This window comes from Salvelinus sp. IW2-2015, linkage group LG25, assembly GCF_002910315.2.
Source record: "Salvelinus sp. IW2-2015 linkage group LG25, ASM291031v2, whole genome shotgun sequence".
Classification (NCBI taxonomy): domain Eukaryota; kingdom Metazoa; phylum Chordata; class Actinopteri; order Salmoniformes; family Salmonidae; genus Salvelinus; species Salvelinus sp. IW2-2015.
The window spans coordinates 15533135-15556093 of NC_036865.1; the positions used below are offsets into that span (position 1 = coordinate 15533135).

Consider the following 22959-nt stretch of genomic DNA (forward strand, 5'->3'; position numbering starts at 1 on the left):
TCAAATCCCATTCAAATAGAACTGCGCTGTGATGACCCCGTTCACTGCCTATGAGGGCCATACTGTAGAGCAACTGAACATCAGCATGTCCATTCACCACCCCAGTCACTGAATTACCGGCTGCGCTAGAGGGCCGATAAAATAGTTGATATCTGAAGTGAAAATGCAAAGTACCATAAAACACTTATCTACAGTGCTAGCTAAATGTAATCAAGCTTTGTACTCGTATTTTATTGGGGCACATCCCGTTCTCTTGCTCGCCTATTGTATATACCCTCATTAATGTGGGTTCACATTTTAATGTGAGTGATAAGGGGGACTTCAGGGCTCAGTTTAAGGCAGAGGAAACACTGGCTGCATTCCAAACCAGAAGCCTGCTGCTTTTCCTTTGCCCTTGATGTTGGGAGCAGACCAGGGTAAGAGATATGGCCTCGGCTCCACCCTGCCTACTCCTAAACGGTAAACGACACAGGTCTATTAAATCCATATATCCACCCTCGTCATCTGAAGTCCGTTTGGATGAGTAATACAAATGGTTTAGTGCAAAGGGGAATGCTTAGTATACCTTGGGAAAGAGGGGACACTTGAGACAGTACCGTTTAAAATGGTTTGTAGCAAGGCCATTGTCTGGGCGCCATTCAGGGAAATTTCATGCAATGCTTATTTATTACTATACGTAAACCTAATTTGGAAAAGCATCAGTTCATTTCCTGCAGGCTATTAGGTAATGAGTTTGAAGGAGTTTGAAGGGTCATCCATGGGGTACAGTGCAATTATTTCTTTATGACAGATATTTTTTTCTCACAACACAACATCATGGACAGGAAATGGGGGAGGATTTGTCCCATAGAGGATAACACATAGCCTAGCCACAGTTGACAGTCCCACTTCTATGCTCGGGGTAGAAGGTCCCCCAAGCCACAGATCTAGGATCAGATTACCCTTCCTCCAATGTGTAACCTTAAAATAATAACATCTACACACTGAAGTTAGATCAGTTTATCAAATATAATTAGATTGAATATGAAATGTACATTTAGCAGATATTCTTATCCAGACTGACTTAGAGGAGCAATTAGGATTAAGTGCCTTGCTCATGGGCACATTGCCATAATTTTTTATCTGGTCAGCTCAGGGATTCGAACCCCCGACCCCCTTTGGGTTACTGGCCCAATGTTCTTAACTGCTAGGCTACTTAATATGAAGAGATTTGAAACTATAGTCAAAGATAATTGAGCAGAAGATTGTTTCTGATTGTATGGGCCGTGCTCTAATTAAGTTTAGTCATTACAGACCCTGGTGAATGATTAGCCAACTTGGATAATGACTTAAATAAATTCCTCGTGATCATATCTAACGTCAACAATGAACCATGTTATTATTCCAAAACACTCTTAGAAAAAAAAAGTGTCATCTAGAACCTAAAAAGGTTCTTCGGCTGTCCCCGTAGGAGAACCCTTTGAAGAAACCTTTTTTGTTCCAGGTAGAATCCTTTTGGTTCCAGGTAGAACCCCTTTGGGTTCTATGTCGGACCCTTTCCACAGAGGGTTATTTTTAGCACGCTACGACATTAGCGGTTAGTGCCGCATATTATTGTGACATTTAAAGTACACTAATGGGCCAACTTCATTTTCTTCCTGGCCCGGCGAATCAGAGCGCAGACATCGCTGAGGCTCATTTACCAAGGGGATTCAATTTCTCTGTCTATTTGAACATAGTGCCGGACGCACATACACAAACTCACACACACTGTTGGCATACTGAAGGGTTGACAGGGTGACATTACATGCCGTGTTAACACATGCAACACGCTGGCCTATTCTAGCAAACATAAAAGATTTGACATGATAATTTAACAATTGTCAAATGACATGGGCATACAAAGGAACACAGCAGATGGTTTATTTTATTTTACGCCTCAGGGCAACCTAGACTTCATGCTTTTGGGGGCTGCTTCAGCACAAGGAGACTAAAAAACTGCATTTTACCTATCTTTACCTTGCTTGTTATCTCAAAAATAGGGCTTGATTTAAGTGGCATACTTGACTAATGGCCTATACTATTTTGAACATTCTGAAACCCTATTCAAATATGTTCTTCCAAGTACCTTGCCCTAACATCCAGAGCACAGGAAATGCAATTACTGAAAATACCATACAACAAAGGTCAGTGCTTCAAAGCTGGATATTTTCACATGGCGGTAATGACTGCTGCTCTCCATACAGCCATGATGTTTTTCAGCTTCTAACAAAGCCAAAAAAGGTCTTAATGCATGCTGAACCTGAGCAAAAAGAGAGAGAGTAAGCCAGCCAGAGCTCCATCGGTCTCTTCCCTAGACTAGTACATAGGCCTACCTCACACACTCTAGGCAAACAGGCACAAGATTATTAGAATCCCCTTACACACACACACACACCAACACACACACACACACACACACACACACACACACACACACACACACACACACACACACACACACACACACACACACACACACACACACACACACACACACACACACACACACACACCCTGGCCACAGTCGACAGTCCACTCCTACGTTGGGGGTAGAAGGTCTCCCAAACCACAGCTCTAGGATCAGATTACCTTGCCTCCAATGGGTAACCTTAACCTTCAGGGGATGAACAAATAGCTGACCCTGTATCAGTGGTTAGGGGAGGAGGAGAAGACATGGCCTCTAAAGATTATAGATAGGAGAAGTCGCCCCTGGACACTGACCTTATTTCTGTATTTTGACCCTTATAGTTAAGGTTAGGATTGGGGAGGGTAATCCTAGATCTGTGCCTAAAGCCAACTTCTACACTGGGAGGTTATAGACGAGGCTTTGATGGGTCCTCTAGAGAAAACTGAACTCATGATCCACTTTTCAAAGGGGAGTTAAGAAGCTTGAGGTTGGCACACATATACACACATGCAAACTTTACAAAGTGTAAATGTATCATCTATTGTTGAGGAGCTCTCAACAGCAGGTTTATACAGAGTGAGAGTTAAAGACTCAGGGATCCCTCACAAATGACTCATTAAGTCTCCCTCTAAAGCATATTCATCTAACCCCCGGACTGGGAATATGAATCAATATAGCCACCTGGGATAAATACTAAACATAGAGAAAGAGAAAAGAAGATGGGGGCTGACAGAAAGAAAGAAGGAAGTGGATAGAAAGGGAAAAGTGGGACATATAAGATACAGAAAGAGATTAATAATAAGGACAAGGAAACATTAGGGTGAAAAGGGAGGAGGACAGAGAGTGACAAAGAGAAGTTGGGAATGATATGTGAAACGAGACTAGACAGTTCTCATTGGGTAGATGAGAACGGAGGAAGAAGGGAGGAAGCAGAGAGTGGAAACAGGACTAGAGAGAGAGAGAGGGGGGGGGGGGGGTGTACTCTCTGTGTTGCTATTCTCAGTCTGTTTGGTCATGTGCATGTGTGTTCCTTCCAGCAAGCAAATCAATAATAACACATTGAATGGAACATATAAAGTGAATATAACCTGTCCTTTTTTTTTTACCAGGAACTCTTTCTTTCTCTGCAAAAAGCTTATTTTCTTTATCACACTATTTCTGAAATGACATTCATTTTTTCTACAGAGCACAGATGTCATGCATATTTTGCAAACTGCAAATTAACTTTTTCATTCTCATATATAAAGTAGAAATCAAATGAGAGAAAAGTGTATTAGAGAGAAAAAATAATCAATTTTTCGTACCTTCTGATTGAATCAGCAATCCAATCTCAAGGAGAGGACACACACACACACACACATACACACACACACACACACAAAATCAAATGAGAGAAAAGTGTATTAGAGAGAAAAAATAATCAATTTTTCGTACCTTCTGATTGAATCAGCAATCCAATCTCAAGGAGAGGACACACACACACACACATACACACACACACACACACAGTACCTTCAGAAAGTATTCACACTCCTTGACTTTTTCCACATTTTGTTGTGTTACAGCCTGAATTTAAAATTGATTAAATTGAGATGTTGTCTCACTGATCTACACAAAATACCCAATAGTTTAAAGTGGAATTATGTTTTAGAAATGTTCATAGATTTATAAAAAATTGAAAAGCTGAAATGTCTTGAGTCAATAAGTATTCAACTGTTTTGTTATGGCAAGCCTAAATAAGTTCAGGAATAAAAATGTTCTTAACAAGTCACATAATAAATTGCATGAACTCACTCTGTGTGCAATAACAGTGTTTAGCATGATTTTTGAATAACTACCTCATCTCTGTACCCCACATATACAATTATCTGTAAGGTCCCTCAGTCGAGCAGTGAATTTCAACCACAGATTCAACCACAAAACCAGGGAGATTTTCCAACGGCGTCACTCCAATCAAATCCCATTGAGAGCATACGTCACTGACAGAAAAACTTGAATTGTTGCATCTCATTGTGTTGTTGTCCTCCGGTGGCTAGCTAGCTAGCTAAAACTGTCCCTTTCCTAAATTAGCCAAGGATGGAGATAGGGGTTTTACTTAATTCTGCGTGTTAGCCAATGATTATAACGGTGATTCTGATCCAACCATTAATTCATAAATTGGCCTGGCCTGAGAGGATGGGAGTTCAATATGTAGCTAGATCTAGAAGGCTAATGTTAACTAGCTAACGTTGCCCATGAATGGAAGTTAGGCTAGCGAGCAAGCATTTTAGCCAGGTAGCCAAGGACAATAAATAAATAAAATCGTGTATTGTATGACAGAGTGATAGACCGTTTCGTCAACATGAAAGAGAGGAAGATGGCATTGGTGTTTCTCTACAAGTATGGTCAACATGTTTTTCTACATGCACGCACACACACACAAACACACACACACACAAATCAGAACCATGGACAGCTACATCATATTTAGCTTACGTTGATTGGAATAAATTGTTTTTGGTATCTTTTAGCTGTCACTGTATTAGACTAACCAGAGGTGATTTAATGATGTTGAAATGTTGAAGTTGAAATGGTGCTGGAATAGTGGAGGCAGCTCCTGTTTTCCTTGCAACTTGCCGTAACTCTCTGTGGTTCTAAATCAATAGTTGTTTAGTGGTCCGAAAATGTCGGAAAACATTAACTTGCTTGAACATGCTGTAGATCATGTAACTGTCTGTTACTGTACATGCAATATGCTTTGTGGAATTCACTGGACAGAGGTTGCTATCCGGTTTTGCGATAAAACTAAAGTGTGGGGTCTCCCGATTGGCACAGTGGTCTAAGGCACTGCATCACAGTGTTGCGACGTCACTACAGCCTTGGGTCCAAATCCAGGCTGTGTCACAACTGGCCATTACCAGGAGTCCCATATGGCGGTGCACAAATGGACCAGCGTCTCACATCTGGAAGTCGGAAGTTTACATACACTTAGGTTGGAGTCATTAAAACTTGTTTTTTCAACCACTCCACAAATTTCCTGTTAACAAACTATATTGTTTTGGCAAGTCGGTTAGGACATCTACTTTGTGCATGACACAAGTAATTTTTCCAACAATTGTTTACAGACAGATTATTTCACTTATAGTTCACTGTATCACAATTCCAGTGGGTCAGAAGTTTACATACACTAAGTTGACTGTGCCTTTAAACAGCTCAGAAAATTCCAGAAAATGATGTCATGGCTTTAGAAGCTTCTGATAGGCTAATTGACATCATTTGAGTCAATTGGAGGTGTAGCTGTGGATGTATTTCAAGGCCTAACTTCAAACTCAGTGCCTCTTTGCTTGACATCATGGGAAAATCAAAAGAAATCAGCCAAGACCTCAGAGTTTTTTTTTGAGAACACCACAAGTCTGGTTCATCCTTGAGAGCAATTTCCAAACACCTGAAGGTACCATGTTCATCTGTACAAACAATAGTACGCAAGTATAAACACCATGGGCCCACACAGTCGTCATACCACTCAGGAAGGTTACGCGTTCTGTCTCCTAGAGAGGAACATACTTTGGTGCGAAAAGTGCAATCCCAGAACATCCCAAAAACCTTGTGGAGATGCTGGAGGAAACAGATACAAACGTATCTATATCCACAGCAAAACGAGTCCTATATCGACATAACATGAAAGGCCGCTCAGCAAGGAAGAAGCCACTGCTCCAAAACCTCCATAAAAAAAGACAGACTACAGTTTGCAACTGCACATGGGGACAAAGATCGTACTTTTTGGAGATATGTCCTCTGGTCTGATTAAAGGAAAATATAACTATTTGGCCATAATGTCCATTGTTATGTTTGGAGGAAAAAGGGGGAGGCTTGCAAGCCGAAGAACACCATCTCAACCGTGAAACACGGGGGTGACAGCATCATGTTGTGGGGGTGCTTTGCTACAGGAGGGACTGGTGCACTTCACAAAATAGATGGCATCATGAGGCAAGAAAATGATGTGGATATATTGAAGCAACATCTCAAGACATCAGTCAGGAAGTTAAAGCTTGGTTGCAAATGGGTCTTCCAAATGGACAATGACCCCAAGCATACTTCCAAAGTTGTGGCAAAATGGCTTAAGGACAACAAATTCAAGGTATTTGAGTGGCCATCACAAAGCCCTGACCTCAATCCTATAGAAAATTTGTGGGCGGAACTGAAAAAGTGTGTGCGAGCAAGGAGGCATACCAATGAGATGATTGTGGATTTCAGGAAACAGCAGAGGGAGCACCCCCCTATCCACATTGACGGGACAATAGTGGAGAGGGTGGAAAGTTTTAAGTTCCTCGGCGTACACATCACGGACAAACTGAAATGGTCCACCTACACAGACAGTGTGGTGAAGAAGGCGCAACAGTGGCACTTCAACCTCAGGAGGCTGAAAAAATGTGGCTTGTCACCGAAAYCACTCACAAACTTTACAGATGCAAAGTCGAGAGCGACCTGTCGGGCTGTAACACCGCCTGGTACGGAAACAGCTCCGCCCACAACCATAAGGCTCTCCAAAGGGTAGTGAGGTCTGCACAACACATCACCGGGGGCAAACTACCTGCCCTCCAGGACACCTACACCACCCGATGTCACAGGAAGGCCAAAAAGATCATCAAGTACAACAACCACCCGAGCCACTGCCTGTTCACACCGCTATCATCCAGAAGTCGAGGTCAGTACAGGTGCATCAAAGTTGGGACCGAGAGACTGAAAAACAGCTTTTATGTCAAGGCCATCAGACTGTTAAACAGCCATCACTAACACAGAGTGGCTGCTGCCAACATACAGCCTCAAATCTCTAGCCACTTTAAAAATACTTTAAAAATAAAAAAATGGATGTAATAAATGTATCACTAGTCACTTTAAACAATGCCACTTTATATTATGTTTACATACCCTACATTACTCATCTCATATGTATATACTGTACTCTATACCATCTTGCCTATGCCACACGGCCATCACTCATCCATATATTTGTATGTACATATTCTTATTCATTCCTTTACACTTGTGTATATAAGGTAGTTGTTGTGAAATTGTTAGATTACTTCTTAGGTATTACTGCACAGTCAGAACTAGAAGCACAAGCATTTCACTACACTCGCATTAACATCTGCTAACCATGTGTATGTGAACAATAAAATTTGATTTGATTTGAAGTGCTTTGAAAAGCTGGTCATGGCTCACATCAACAGCATTCCCCCGGATACTCTAGACCCACACCAATTCACATAACGCCCCAACAGATCTACAGATGACGCAATCTCAATCGCACTCCACACTGCCCTTTTCCACCTGGACAAAAGGAACACCTATTTGAGAATGCTGTTCATTGACTACAGCTCAGCGTTCAACACCATAGTGCCCAGAAAGATCATCACTAAGCTTAGGACCCTGGGACTAAACACCTCCCTCTGCAACTGGATCCTGGACTTCCTGACGGGCCAACCCAGGTGTAAGGGTAGGCAACAACACGTCTGCCACGCTGATCCTCAACACTGGGGCCCCTCAGGGGTGCATGCTTAGTCGCCTCCTGTACTCCCTGTTCACCCACGACTGCGTGGCCAAACACGACTCCAACACCATCATTAAGTTTACTGACGACACAACAGTGGTTGTTGTGTCACTTGAGTAGGTTGAGTCACTGACGTGATCTTCCTGTCCGGGTTGGTACCCCCCTCGGGTTCGTGCCGTGAGGGAGATCTTTGTGGGCTATACTCGGCCTTGTCTTAGGGTAAGTTGTTGGTTTGAAGACATCCCTTTAGTGGTGTGGGGGCTGTGTCTTGGCAAAGTGGGTGGGGTCATATCCTGCCTGGTTGGCCCTGTCCGGGGGTATCGTCTCCCGACCCCTCATGTCTCAGCCTCCAGTATTTATGCTGCAATAGTTTATGTGTCGGGGGGCTAGGATCAGTCTGTTATATTTGAAGTATTTCTCCTGTCTTATCCTGTGTCCTGTGTGAATTTAAGTCTGCTCTAACTCTCTCTCTCTTACTCTCTTTTCTCTCTAACTCTCGGAGGACCTAAGCCCTAGAACCATGCCTCAGGACTACCTGGCCTGATGACTCCTTACTGTCTCCAGTCCACCTGGTAGTGCTGCTGCTCCAGTTTCAACTCTTCTGCCTGCAACTATGGAACCCTGACCTGTTCACCGGACGTGCTACCTTGTCCCAGACCTGCTGTTTTTGACTCTCTCTCTCTCTCTCTACCGCACCTGCTGTTTCTAACTCTGAATGATCGGCTATGAAAAGCCAACTGACATTTACTGCTGAGGTGCTGACCTGTTGCACCCTCTACAACCACTGTGATTATTAGTATTTGACCCTGCTGGTCATCTATGAACGTTTGAACATCTTGGCCATGTACTGTTATAATCTCCACCAGCACAGCCAGAAGAGGACTGGCCACCCCTCAGAACCTGGTTCCCCTCTAGGTTTCTTCCTAGGTTCCTGCCTTTCTAGGGAGTTTATCCTAGCCACCGTGCTTCTACATCTGCATTGCCTGCTGTTGGGGTATTAGGCTGGGTTTCTGTATAGCACTTTGTGACATCAGATTATGTAAAAAGGGCTTTATAAATACATTTGATACATTTTATGGTAGACCTGATTAACAACAATGATGAGACAGCCTATAGGGAGGAGGTCAGAGACAGAACAACAACCTCTCCCTCAACGTTGAGCAAGACAAAGGAGATGATCGTGGACTACAGGAAAAGGAGGGCCGAACACGCCCCGATTCACATCGGCGGGGCTGTAGTGGAGAGTGTCGAGAATTTCAAGTTCCTTGTTGTCAGTATCACCAACAAACTATCATTGTCCAAAAACACCAAGAAAGTTGTGAAGCGGTCACGACAACACCTTTTCCTCCTCAGGAAACTGAAAAGATTTTGCATCGGTCCCCAGATCCTCAAAAAGATATACAGCTGCACCATCAATAACATCCTGACCAGTTGCATCACCGCCTGGTATGGAAACTGCTAGGCATCTGACCGTAAGGCACCTCAGAGGGTAGTGAGTATGGCCCAGTACATCACTGGGGCCAAGCTTCCTGCCATCCAGGACCTACGTATATACCTGGCGGTCAGAGGGAAGCCCAAAAAATTGTCAAAGACTCCAGTCACCCAAGTCATAGACTGTTCTCTCTGCTACCGCACAGCAAGTGGTACCGGAACGCCAAGTCTAGGACCAAAAGGCTCCTTAACTTCTTATGGCTGCAGGGGCAGTATTGAGTAGCTTGGATGAAAAGGTGCCCAGAGGTGCCCAGAGTAAACTGCCTGCTCCTCAGTCCCAGTTGCTAATATATGCATATTATTAGTATATTTGGATAGAAACCACTCTGAAGTTTCTAAAACTGTTTGAATGATGTCTGTGAGTATAACAGAACTCATATGGCAGGCAAAAACCTGAGCAGAAATCCAACCAGGAAGTGGGAAATCTGAGGTTTGTAGTTTTTCAACTCATCGCCTATCGAATACACAGTGGGATATGGGCCATTTTGCACTTCCTAAGACTTCCACTAGATGTCAACAGTCTTTAGAACCTTTTCTGATGCTTCTACTGTGAAGTGGGGCCGAATGAGAGGGGATTGAGTAAGGTCTACCATGACCTGAACATGCGCTGACCATGCACATTCATGTGAGAGCGAGCTCTGTTCTATCGCATTTCTGAAGACAAAGGAATTCTCTGGTTGGAACATTATTGAAGATTTATGTTAAAAACATCCTAAAGATTGATTCACTACATCGTTTGACATGTTTCTACTGACTGTAACGAAACTTTTTGACATTTCGTCTGCTTTTAGTGAACGCGCTTCGTGACTTTGGATTTGTTTACCAAACGCTCTAACAAAAGTAGCTATTTGGACATAAATGATGGACATTACCGAACAAATCAAACATTTATTGTGGAACTGGGATTCCTGGGAGTGCATTCTGATGGAGATCATCAAAGGTAAGTGAATATTTATAATGTTATTTCTGACTTCTGTTGACTGCACAATATGGCGGATGTATTTTTGTCTTGATTGGGCTCTGAGCGCAGACCTCAGATTATTGCATGGTTTGCTTTTTCCGTAAAGGTTTTTTGAAATCTGACACAGCGGTTGCATTAAGGAGAAGTGGATCTAAAATTCCATGTATAACACTTGATCTTTGATCAACGTTTATTATGAGTATTTCTGGAAATTGATGTGGCTCTCTGCAAAATCACCGGATGTTTTTGGAACTACTGAACAACGCGCCAATGTATACTGAGATTTTTTTATATAAATATGAACTTTACCGAACAAAACATACATGTATTGTGTAACATTAAGTCCTATGAGTGGCATCTGATGAAGATCATCAAAGGTTAGTGATTCATTTTATCTCTATTCCTGCTTTTTGTGACTCCTGTCTTTGGCTGGAAAAATGGCTGTGTTTTTCTGTGATTTGGCGGTGACCTAACATAATCGTTTGTGGTGCTTTCGCTGTAAAGCCTTTTTGAAATCGGACACTGTGGTGGGATTAACAACAAGATTACCTTTAAATGGTATAATATACTTGTATGTTTGAAGAATTTTAATTATGATATTTCTGTTGTTTGAATTTGGCGCCCTGCACTTTCACTGGCTGTTGTCATATCGATCCCGTTAACGGGATTGCAGCCATAAGAAGTTGCTTCTACCCCGTAACCATAAGACTGCTGAACAATTAATGAAATGGCCACCTGGACAATTTACATTGACCCCCCCCCCCCCAATAGTTTTTACATGGCTGCTACTCGCTGTTTATTATCTATGCATAGTCACGTTACCCCTACCTACAGTACGTGTAAAAATTGCCTCGACTAACCTGGACCCCCGCACATTGACTCGGTTCCGGTACCCCCTGTATATAGCCTCGTTATTGTTATTTCATTGTGTTACTTTGTATTATTTTTTACTTTAGTTTATTTGGTAAATATTTTCTTAACTCTCTTGAACGGCATTGTTGGTTAAGGGCTTGTAAGTAAGCATTTCACGGTAAGGTCTACCTACACCTGTTGTATTCGTCGCAAAAATTAATAATATGAATTAACTAATAGCAATTACTATTTACCATTCATCACATCACGGGTGAGCTCACCATTGATCAAAATAATTGAATAAAACACTTTCTAGAAATCTAAAGTCATCAGACGATGGGTAGTTTGTGCACGCCACCATCTTTGTTTTTTCATGTCAACCAAAGATACGGAGAGGAGACAAGATTAGTTTTTGCAGTATGCATGTTGAAGGGGGTGTGTTGTCTACCATCAAAGACGAGTGAACCATCCCTTCATAATTTTGAATGTTCCATATGTGTTATTTCATAGTTTTGATGTCTTCACTATTATTCTACAATGTAGAAAAACCCTTGAATGAGTAAGTGTGTCTAAACCTTTGACTGGTATTGTACAGTTGAAGTCGGAAGTTTACATACACTTAGGTTGGAGTCATTAAAACTCGTTTTTCAACCACTCCACAAATTTCTTGTTAATAAACTATAGTTTCAACCAGCTTATGAAACTGGTTGAGAGAATGCCAAGAGTGTGCAAAGCTGTCATCAAGGCAAAGGGTGGCTACTTTGAAGAATCTAAAATCTAAAATATATTTTGATTTGTTTAACACTTTTTGGGTAGATCTGATGTCTTCACCATTATTCTACAATGAAGAAATTAGTCAAAATAAACCTTAAACCTTAATAAACCTTTTGACTGGTACTGTATGTAAATGTTTTTTATTTTTAATACATTTGCAAGAATTTCTAAAAACCTGTTCTTGCCTTGTCATTATGGGGTATTGTGTGTAGATTGCTGAGGATGAAAAAAAATAAAAAATAAAATAGAATAAGGCTGTAGCGTGAAAAATTGTGGAAAAAGTCAAGGGGTCTGAATACTTTCTGAAGGCACTGTATGCATATTGTACATCTAGCCATGGTGGCTTTACCAAGAATAGAAACCATTCAAAAACGTCTGTACTCTCTCCAAGACGTTTGGAGTGGACAGGAAGTCATTGATGCAGAGAGAAGAATAAGATCAGGCTTCAGGGATATTAGGGAGTAAAGACTTACAAGTGGTGGATAAAATGCTAACAAATTAGGCGACTACTCATTCACTTTTTGGTGGGGGCATTGTCTTTCATTCAGCCAAGTGATTCTGTTTTTTGGTCCACCACATGTAACTTTTAAACACACAGTAGAGAGGGAGATTTGAAACTGTCTTCAGACAGGCTTTAGGAAGACAAGTTGAACTAATTAAAAATAAAAGCAGTACAGCAAATGTGAATCAGCTTTCAGATAACTCATTGAAAGTTGTATGTGTTATGGACTTTGTTGTATGGCTTCTTATCCACAGAGGGCCAGTGTGGGTGCAGGTTTGTGGAAATGGAAAGGGTGTACCTAGTCAGTTGCACAACTGAATATATTCAACTGAAATGTGTCTTCTGCATTTAACCCAACCCCTCTGAATCAGAGAGGTGTGAGGGGCTGACTTAATCCATGTCCAAGCAATAACACACCTGATTCAACTAATCAACTAATCATAGATTTTAATCAAGACATGATTAGTTGAATCAGGTGTGTACTGGTCGGCAAGAACAACATTCTAAGTCCACATTGATCTCTATGGTTATGATTGGACACCCCCCTGTTATGATTGCTACTTCTATTATGAATAGTATTGATCCGTTTATTTTAATAACTTTAGATTAATATAATACAATTTTACATAAGAAATGTCAGTTTGTAAGTTTTGAACATATGGAACTGAATTAAAAAGTATTATTTAAGAGGTGGACTTATTTGGAAAACCCATGGGCTTAAAGGGTACACTTGGTACCCATTAAGCCCGATCTGGACATTTCACATATTTTATAAAATATTTGTATGTCTTAAAACATGCTGTAAGTAAAGACATTAAACTTAATTGGGTGGTGTTCTCTGAGATGTATTTAGAGCTTGAAGCCAGGGTTGTCTTCACTTCACTGAGTTGTGATAAATTGGTTTGTGTGCCTTTTAGAGAGTTGGGCTTGGTGCTCACTGACCTATGAGGCAAGGTTGACTCCATGAAAACCTACATCTAACAACAAACTAACAACAAATATCCACCAATTATTCACATTTGTGTTTTTTCATCAGAAATTATTGCTTCATGTTTGTAAAATATTACTGATCTCGGATTTTTWATTCATAGATGTGTATGAAAATATGTTTGATTTTTTGCTAAATGCTACCACTGTTGAGATTGTTAAGCTGCACTGGAATGTTCATATCCTGTATGTTTGACTTTGATATGTGGTTGTCTCACCTACTTATCTTAAGATGAATACACTCTGGATAAGAGCATCTGATGAATGACAAAAATGTCAAATGTAAATGTTTTACATACAGAGCTCATATTACTGTTTTGAATAATTATTTTTAAATATTGATGTATCATTTGACAGTTCTTTATTAAAAAATTTAGTTATTTGTTATATTTGACTGTGCAAAACCTACCAGTATTACTTATTTATCTGAGAGAGAGGCAGATACATAGCATTTTGCTAAAAAATATAAAGTGATAGATTTTAAACAAATAGATGTCTGTCAATGAACAACCCCATGCCATGATAAAATAATTTTAAAAACACACCAATCTCTTTCATAATTTCTTTAAACAATTAAAGTTCAGCTACACAAATACATAATTTATAACAGCGAATATCACACATAATAGTGTACAGGAACAAGTATTTGTCTCTTGGCATTTCAAGTCAATTGCATTGAGTCTATGAGATCAAGTAGCCTATAAGGTGACATGGAGGGGAGGGGATGGCAAGGAAACTAAGGGGTGTAGCCTATCACATTAATAAAATATGCATAATAGAATAAAAAGTGTGAAAAAAGTAAACACCTGCATCATTTTCTGATAGCTTTTATATTAGATTCATATGCAAACAAAAAATTTAAAAGGAACAGTTAAGGAGAGCACATATGAATTGGGGTATATCAGGACAATATCAACTAGAGTATCATAGGAAAACTTGTTAAAGTATTTCACAACATTAACAATACAAGCAAGCGTCAAGCAAAGTTGACCTTTTCCGAAGACTTCGAGAAAAGGAACAAAAAAATGCAAATGCTCAGTTAGTCGACAACGTCTTTCAAGGGACTATGCATAAGCCTCAGACTGTGTGTATTATTTGTCAGTGTGTCAGTTTTTATCTGACTGGTTCTAAACGTGTTGGTGACATCTAAAACAGACCTTCAATCCAACAACTGAACTCTAATAGGAGCCAATACATCACAATGCAACATTTCTAATTTCTTAAAGTGTGGTTGAAAAACATAATTGGGGAGTGTGTCCAATTTGTGTCAACACAACGCTAAATCCCTCAGGATATGCCATTAACTTTAAATCCCCTGAAACCAATAGTGTAGATTTTAACTAGTCTCATAGAAATTCTGAAAAGAGGGAAAGAAGGGAAAGTCTGGACAAACTTGGGATCAAGAGAGACGGATTCAGCTAAGTAAGTGAGAAATCTATTTTATTATAACAGATTTATAACTTAATGGGAGTTGTAAATTGAATTGTCAAGGAAACACTTGATAATAATGGGATCTAATTAACTCCATTATTATCCCCATTATCAACCTGCAGATCCCAAGCACCCAATCAGAACCCCCAGTGTTCAAGAGCAGCTCCATGTCAACTACACTGGACCAGAGACTTAACTTTTACTGCCTCAGAAACCCGGATCCGGGAGCACCCCCCCAACCCCCCCCCCCCCACACTGATTAGCATAGCTAGCATAGCTTCACAAGTAAATAGTAGCATCTAAATATCATTAAATCACAAGTCCAAGACACCAGATGAAAGATACAGATCTTGTGAATAAACCCATCATTTCTGTTTTTTAAAATGTTTTACAGGAAGACACAATATGTAAATCTATTAGCTAACCACGTTAGCAAAATACACCATTTTCTTTGTCCACCATTTTTTCTCAACACCACTAGCTATCACCAATTCGGCCAAATAAAGATATTGAGAGCACTAACCAAGAAAAAACCTCATCAGATGACAGTCTGATAACATATTTATGGTATAGGTATTTTTGTTAGAAAAAATGTGCATATTTCAGGTAGAAATCACAGTTTACAATTGCACCCACCATCACAACTCGACTAGAATTACTACAGAGAGCAACGTGTATGACCAATTTACTCATCATAAAACATTTCATAAAAATAGACAAAGCATAGCAATGGAAAGACACAGATCTTGTGATTTCAGACAATATTTCAGATTTTCTAAGCGTTTTACAGCGAAAACACAATAAATCGATAAGTTAGCATACCACATGTGCAAACGTCCCCCAGCATGAATTCAAGCCAAAGGGAGCGATATCGTTGTCATCCCCAAAAGAATATAAATTTTTTCACTAACCTTTTCAGAATTCTTCCGATGACAATCCTGGAACATCATATTACAACATACATATATGTTTGTTCGAAAATGTGCATATTTAGCCATAAAAAAACGTGGTTATACAATGAAATAGTAGCAAATCAAGCTCAACATGTCGGACGCCATCTTTCATAGTGATCTAGTTTAATCGAAAGCTAATCATATACTTGACTAAAAATACAGGTTGACAGGAATCGAAAGACAAATTATTCTTAATGCAATCGCGCTGATTTACATTTCTAAAATATATCCTACTGTGCAATACAGGTTCGCCAAGCGAAGCTATAGCAAACAAAATGCGCCGAATATGCGTTTAAAATATTTCGACAGAACAACGATTTATCATATTAAATATTTCTTACTATGAGGTGATTTTCCATCAGATTCTTGGGCAATGTATCCTTTCTTGGGTCTAATCTTCTTTTGGTCGAAAGATGTCCTCTGTCCGTCGAAATGCCCACTAACGTTCGACCGGGACCCCGAAACGTGCCCAAAGCTTCAAAGAGCATCACATAGAAATTCCTCAAAATCGCACTAAACGGATATAAATTGCTATAAAACGGTTTAAATGAACTACGTTATGATGTTTCTAACTCCTATATCGAATTAAATTACAGACGGATACATTTCACGTTGATAACCGAGCCTTTGAAAATGGCATCCCGAGGTCCTCTTCTGCGTAATGGTCAGAGTCGAAAGGGGGGCTACCCTCACTCCTTGGCCTTTTATAACCTCTGAGAGCTACGCAAAAAGCCCATTCCACTTCTCATTGGTTACTGACATCCAGGGGAAGGCGGGTGCAGTTCATGTCGTTCCATAGGATACACACAGACCTTAAAAACTGATCTGAAACCAGAGCTTCGCTCTCAGACCTTTCACTGTCTGTCATGGATTTCGCTGTAGAAAGAGTTCTGGGTCACCCACAGACATAATTCCAACGGTTTATGAAACTAGAGAGTGTTTTCTATCCAATAGAATTTATAATATGCATATTGTACGAGCAAGAATTGAGCACGAGGCAGTTTAATTTGGCGACACCCAGAAAAAATAAATGCTAACTGCTCCCCCTATTCAAACTCATTCATTTAGGCCATTATTCATCAAATATAACAGCACAGTAAGTTTACTTCAGCCCAAGTTCTGCAACTATTCAATCATCAAAAAACTGGTTCCATTTTAAAGGTCTGAATGTACACTCCCCATCCTGACCGCAAGGCATTAAAGAGGGTAGTGCGTACGGCCCAGTACGTCACTGGGGCTAAGCTGCCTGCCATCCAGGACCACTACACCAGGCGGTGTCAGAGGAAGGCCCTAAAAATTGTCAAAGACCCCAGCCACCTCAGTCATAGACTGTTCTCTCTACTACCGCATGGCAAGCGGTACCAGAGTGCCAAGTTTAGGACAACAAATTTTCTCAACAGTTTTTACCCCCAAGCCATAAGACTCCTGAACAGGTAATCAAATGGCTACCCAGACTATTTGCATTGTGTGCCCCCCCAACCCCCCACCCCTCTTTTTACGCTGCTGTAACTCTCTGTTTATCAAATATGCATAGTCACTTTAACTATACATTCATGTACATACTACCTCAATTGGGCCGACCAACCAGTGCTCCCGCACATTGGCTAACCGGGCTATCTGCATTGTGTCCCACCACCCGCCAACCCCTCTTTTACGCTACTGCTACTCTCTGTTCATCATATATGCATAGTCACTTTAGCCATATCTACATGTACATACTACCTCAATCAGCCTGACTAACCGGTGTCTGTATGTAGCCTCACTACTTTTATAGCCTCGCTACTGTATATAGCCTGTCTTTTTACTGTTGTTTTATTTCTTTACCTACCTATTGTTCACCTAATACCTTTTTTGCACTATTGGTTAGAGCCTGTAAGTAAGCATTTCACTGTAAGGTCTACACCTGTTGTATTCGGCGCACGTGACAAATAAACTTTGATTTGATTTGATTTTATGCTGATGAGCTATCCCCTGCAGGAGAGTAGCTACCCTGGGGCTAACGGTTCGTCACAAACACTGATACAATTGAGTTACACCAGTAGGCAGGTTTCCATTGACCCAGGTTTATTCGACAAAAGCATTGTAAACTGCAGATATAGGAGACGTTTTCGAAAGATCAACAACATTTTTATCCGTTTGACACGGGTGGATTTTGTCTACATTTATTATGACAAACGATGAGAGAAACTGTGTTTTTCGAATAAATTATGATGTGAAGGTATGCAGAGCACGTGATGTCAAGACGTAGCTATGAAGCTCCACTCCACATTTAATTCTAAATGCCTACTGCCTGCTAAATATACTTTCAACTATAGAAATTATCTTTCTTTGCAGGATCCTTGTCCTGACTTTAAAGAATGGATGAATTACTTCGCCTTGCTTTTCTGGATGGCTGGATGCACGTTTACCCAATATTTGTAAATTATTGCAATTTATCCGTGCTGGCTTTTGCATCACTACGTCCAGCTGTTTTTATCGAAGCAAGATAGTTAAATGGAACGCACCATAGCAGGCAATTGTCAAATCTATTTTCTATGCAAAGTTTCTAAATGTCGACAAAAAAATCATTGGACAAGTTAATGGAAACATAGCTACTGACAGCAGAAATAAAGGCCAGAGGATGCTGGCTGTCAAAGGCTTGGCAAGGCCACGGCCAGCAGGCCTGTCGACAGTCCTGCTTAAAGGTCACAGACTGGACCTTTTCCCACTTAAATCAAGGCTCTTAACCTCAGGGTGAAACTACTAACATTTACCACTGAAGCAGATTGTGTTCAGGTAGAAACCTACAGCGGAAGTAAGGACAGAAGGTTAGGAGAGGTCTCCTACACACAAAAGAGCTCAGATAAGTCATTCAAAATGAAGATGTCAAGAAAGAGCTGAGAAGTGGTTGAATGAAAGGAGGGAGCAGGGTAAATAAAGGCTTTATCCAACACCGTTTTAATCGCCTTTCATTCAAATAAAGGTTATATTTAAAACGTTTACATTTAAAAGTATCAAGCCTCTCAAGCCAATTCATAAACCTTTTATTGAGAAAGCACCTTTTACTATGTGATTGTCACTGAGAAAAACCAAGTCTCCAAACAAACCCTCTGAAGCATGCTCCACATCATTTGTCTGAATGTGTCCATCCTGTGGGGAGATGTATTATCATGTGGTGAGGGAGACACTCGCACTCAACAGGAGATCCAACTCTATTGATGCAGATGGTGATATCGAATGCCACACACACAGTGAAAAATACAGACACATAAACACATACACACTAGTGTGTGTGTGTGTGTGTGTGTGTGTGTGTGTGTGTGTGTGTGTGTGTGACTGTGTGTGTGACATTGTGTGGTGTGTGTGTGTGGTTCTGCTTTCAAAACTAAGTTGGGTCGAAGTCAAACTAATGGGAAAGTATAGGTTGTATTGATCAATGACGTACAGGTAACTGCCAAAATAAAGGAAACACTTGAGAAAATGAGGGATACAAAGTATATTGAAAGCAGGTCCTTCCACACAGGTGTGGTTCCTGAGTTAATTAAGCAAGTAACATCACATCATGCTTGGGGTCATGTATACAAATGCCCACTTGCCCATTATTTTGGCTACCATGGCTAGAAGAAGGGATCACAGAGACTTTGAAAGAGGGGTCTCATATAAGCATATAGGGGGGTTAAAGGGTGTGTGTGTGTGTGCGCGAGTGTGTGTGTAAAACACCAAATTATGAAATTTCCCATGGAAGAATGGTGTCGCATCTCTTGAATAGAGTTCCAGACACTTGTAGAATCTATGCCAAGGTGCATTGAAGCTATTCTGGCCCGTGGTGGCCCAATGCCCTATCTATACACAGCTCACCTTGAGGCAAATTACCCCTGAGTAGATTCCACCTACATCACACACACGCATCCTGTATATAAACAATACAATCTGAAAACCTCTGCACACCCACAATCTCGCTGATGCTGTCAATCAATCTGACGAAGGCTAACCTTCTCATAAACAAAATCAACTTTAAATGCCGCAGTGCTGATATCTACCTCTTGAGGTGTTCATATTTTAAGTCTACAGGCGAAGAAACCAGCTGTCTCTCCTAAACTCAAAGTAATATGTGATCTAAAAGTAGTTCATTTTAGCAGCCTTCCTGTTGAAGAGCCGTCAACGTCAYTGACAATGAGACAGCTCAGTCAACATTGTGTGCTTCCTTCAACACATGCCACTCGTCTTTACAGGTGGAGAGGATTATCCGAGCTAGAGGACCACAATAGAAATGTGTACCAGACTTTTTTCCCCCCGATATACTCAATTCATGTACACTATGTGCTGCTATTTCAGAGATGTTGGGACTGTATTCATTTTATACTGTCAAATATATTCAGTCAGCATTGGCCGTGATGGGGATTCCTCTCATGACCAGATCTAGAGAGCAAAGGCCTGTTTGGGTTCATTTAAATTAACAACACAATGTTTACTGCATGACAAAAATAAATAAAAAATCTTACCAAATGTTTATCCAATAAGGCACCTAGAATCCATAAAAGCTGCTGCAGATGACATCATTTAAATCAGTGGACTGCTCCTCCACTGGCGTCAATCAATAATCGCTCTAATTAACTTTAAATGCCACTCTAACTATTACACACACATTTATCTCTGAGTAGTATCCCCCATAGACAAGCACAGATAACACTATTGCAAACAGATTACTTTTAATAATGTTTCAAATGACTATTGCTAAGGGTCGTGGAGGTTTCTAGTGCAGGGCAGTGACTTTTTCATTGTCAAGATCACTTAAATTCACTTATCTTTCCATAACTTTTTAGACACTAAAAGTTGTCTAAATGGCCCCATTCCAGAATCCTAGAAGTCAAGCCTGTGGTGATTATCGAAAGGAAAAAGTGCTCTGTGAAGGTTTTATTTGTGTAGAACCTTTTTAATACAATGTCATTGTGGTAAAGCATTAAACTAAATGGCACATTCCAAAATCCCTTGAGATCCAGTCTGGACAGAGGGGTCAAGCCCTGATCTCCTAACTGTAAGGGTAATTCCCAATAATACTTATCATTTCCTGTTTCAAACAACAACAAGAACATTTAAGAGCTTCAAACAACCCCAATACCAGACATACACATCACAGTGTGTGACGCAGGGAGAGAGTAAAGCTACGGTATTTACCTTCCATGACGTAGACCAGTGAGCCCACGTCACCTTCCTTGATGATACAGCTGTCTTTGCCATACTCCACAGGGTACATGCAATCCACAATCTCCTGGATCTGAGACAGCTCCAGGTTCTTCATGAAGTCATTGTCCAATATGGCTTCCTTGATCAGGTCCTTAGACCTGGGGGTTAGAGGAGAAGGAGGTAGGGAAAATGGGATTAATATGGTAATATGTAATTGTAAGGAATTTGTGTTTTCCTTAGCATTGTTTAGGTGGAGTGGATACCCCCTAGCCATTTCTTTGCCTCTTTTTTACACCTTAACTTCTTGACGCTAGGGGCGTTTTTAAAATAACGTTCCCAAGGTAAACGGACTATTTCTCAGGRCCAGATCGTAGAATATGCATATAATTTACAGATTAGGATAGAAAACACTCCAAAACTGTCAAAATATTGTCTGTGAGTATAACAAAACTGATTCTGCAGGCGAAAACCTGAGGAAAATCAACCCGGAAGTGCATATTTTTATTTAAATCCCTGTTCCGTTGCCTGCCCCTCTTCCATTTAAAGGCGTTTCAACCAGATTCCTTTTCCAATGGCTTCCTCAGGCTGTGACCAGGCTTTAGACATCGTTTGAGGCTTCATATTTTGAAAAATGAACGAGATTTTTCAAAACGAGTCAGGTGTCCTTTGATTAGTTCCTGCGCGTGAGAGGGGTAGCTCGACATTTTCTTTCTCTCTTTTATTGAATAGGTTACCGTCCGGTTGAAATATTATCGATTATGTATGTTAAAAACAACCTGAGGATTGATTATAAAAAACGTTTGACATGTTTCTACYAACATTACGYATACTTTTGGGAARTTTCGTCTGCCTTTCAGGAACAGAACGAGGCTGTAGTTTTCTGAACATAACGCGCAACCCAAATGGCGTTTTTTTGTTATAAAACTAATATTTATCGAACAAAAATAACATTTATTGTGTAACTGGGAGTCTCGTGAGTACAAACATCCGAAGATTATCAAAGGTAAGCGATTAATTTGATTGCTTTTCTGACTTTCGTGACCATGCTAATTTAAGGCTAACTGTTCTAGCATTGATTGATACYCTCACAAACGCTTGGATTGCTTTCGCTGTAAAGCATATTTTCCAAATCTGACACGATAGGTGGATTAACAACAAGCTAAGCTGTGTTTTGGTATATTTCACTTGTGATTCCATGATTATAAATATTTTTAGTATTATTTTTTTAATTTGGCGCTCTGCAATTCAGTGGTTGTTTAGGAAAATGATCCCGGTAAAGGGATCCGTAGCGTCAATTAATGTGCCTAAAAAAGCAAGGTGGAAACACTGAACGATTGCATAATACCCTACAAAAAGTTTACTTAATTTAGATTCAGCAGTTCAATGTCTACTGTGGTGTATTTTGAGCCTGCTGAATTTTAAATCCTTTTTCAAATGAATTTTCAGGAAATAACCCATTAAAAAAACATGTTCTCAATTCTGTGGTTTCAAGGTGACTCGTATTTGATTTGCTTCAACAGCTGGAACAAGAAACACAGGAAATCAATGCCCTACAGAAATGGATTGATCTGATTAAAAGTACACTTTGTAAAGACTAATTTGCTTCGACTTTTCTACAATGGTAATCCACATAGCTCGTTTAGGAGATGTGAACAGAGTTGTTTTATGCTACGAATATGCTGTGCAACCTCTTGCAAAGGGATAGTATGAGCCAAAGCGCAGTAATAAAGGTCAGGGGTGTATTCATTAGTCACACACCATAGCAAAGCGTTTTGCAACTGAAACAGTTAAAACCTCTTAAGGATCCACCCCTTTTTTTAAATTTTWGCCTAAAATGACATACCCAAATCTAACTGCCTGAAGGCCCTGAAGCAAGGATATGTATAT

General features: G+C 40.4%; 1 protein-coding gene across 2 annotated transcripts in view; it reads right to left on the reverse strand.

Annotated features, from left to right (window-relative positions):
* The window catches only part of LOC111951933 (cGMP-dependent protein kinase 1), a 191865-nt gene that overhangs the window by 132965 nt on the left and 35941 nt on the right, over window positions 1-22959 (reverse strand). For both annotated transcript variants that reach the window (XM_023970299.2, XM_023970298.2), the window contains exon 2: window positions 21064-21230. In XM_023970299.2, the coding sequence (XP_023826067.1) occupies window positions 21064-21230 (167 nt within the window). The remainder of the gene's footprint in view (window positions 1-21063; window positions 21231-22959) is intronic.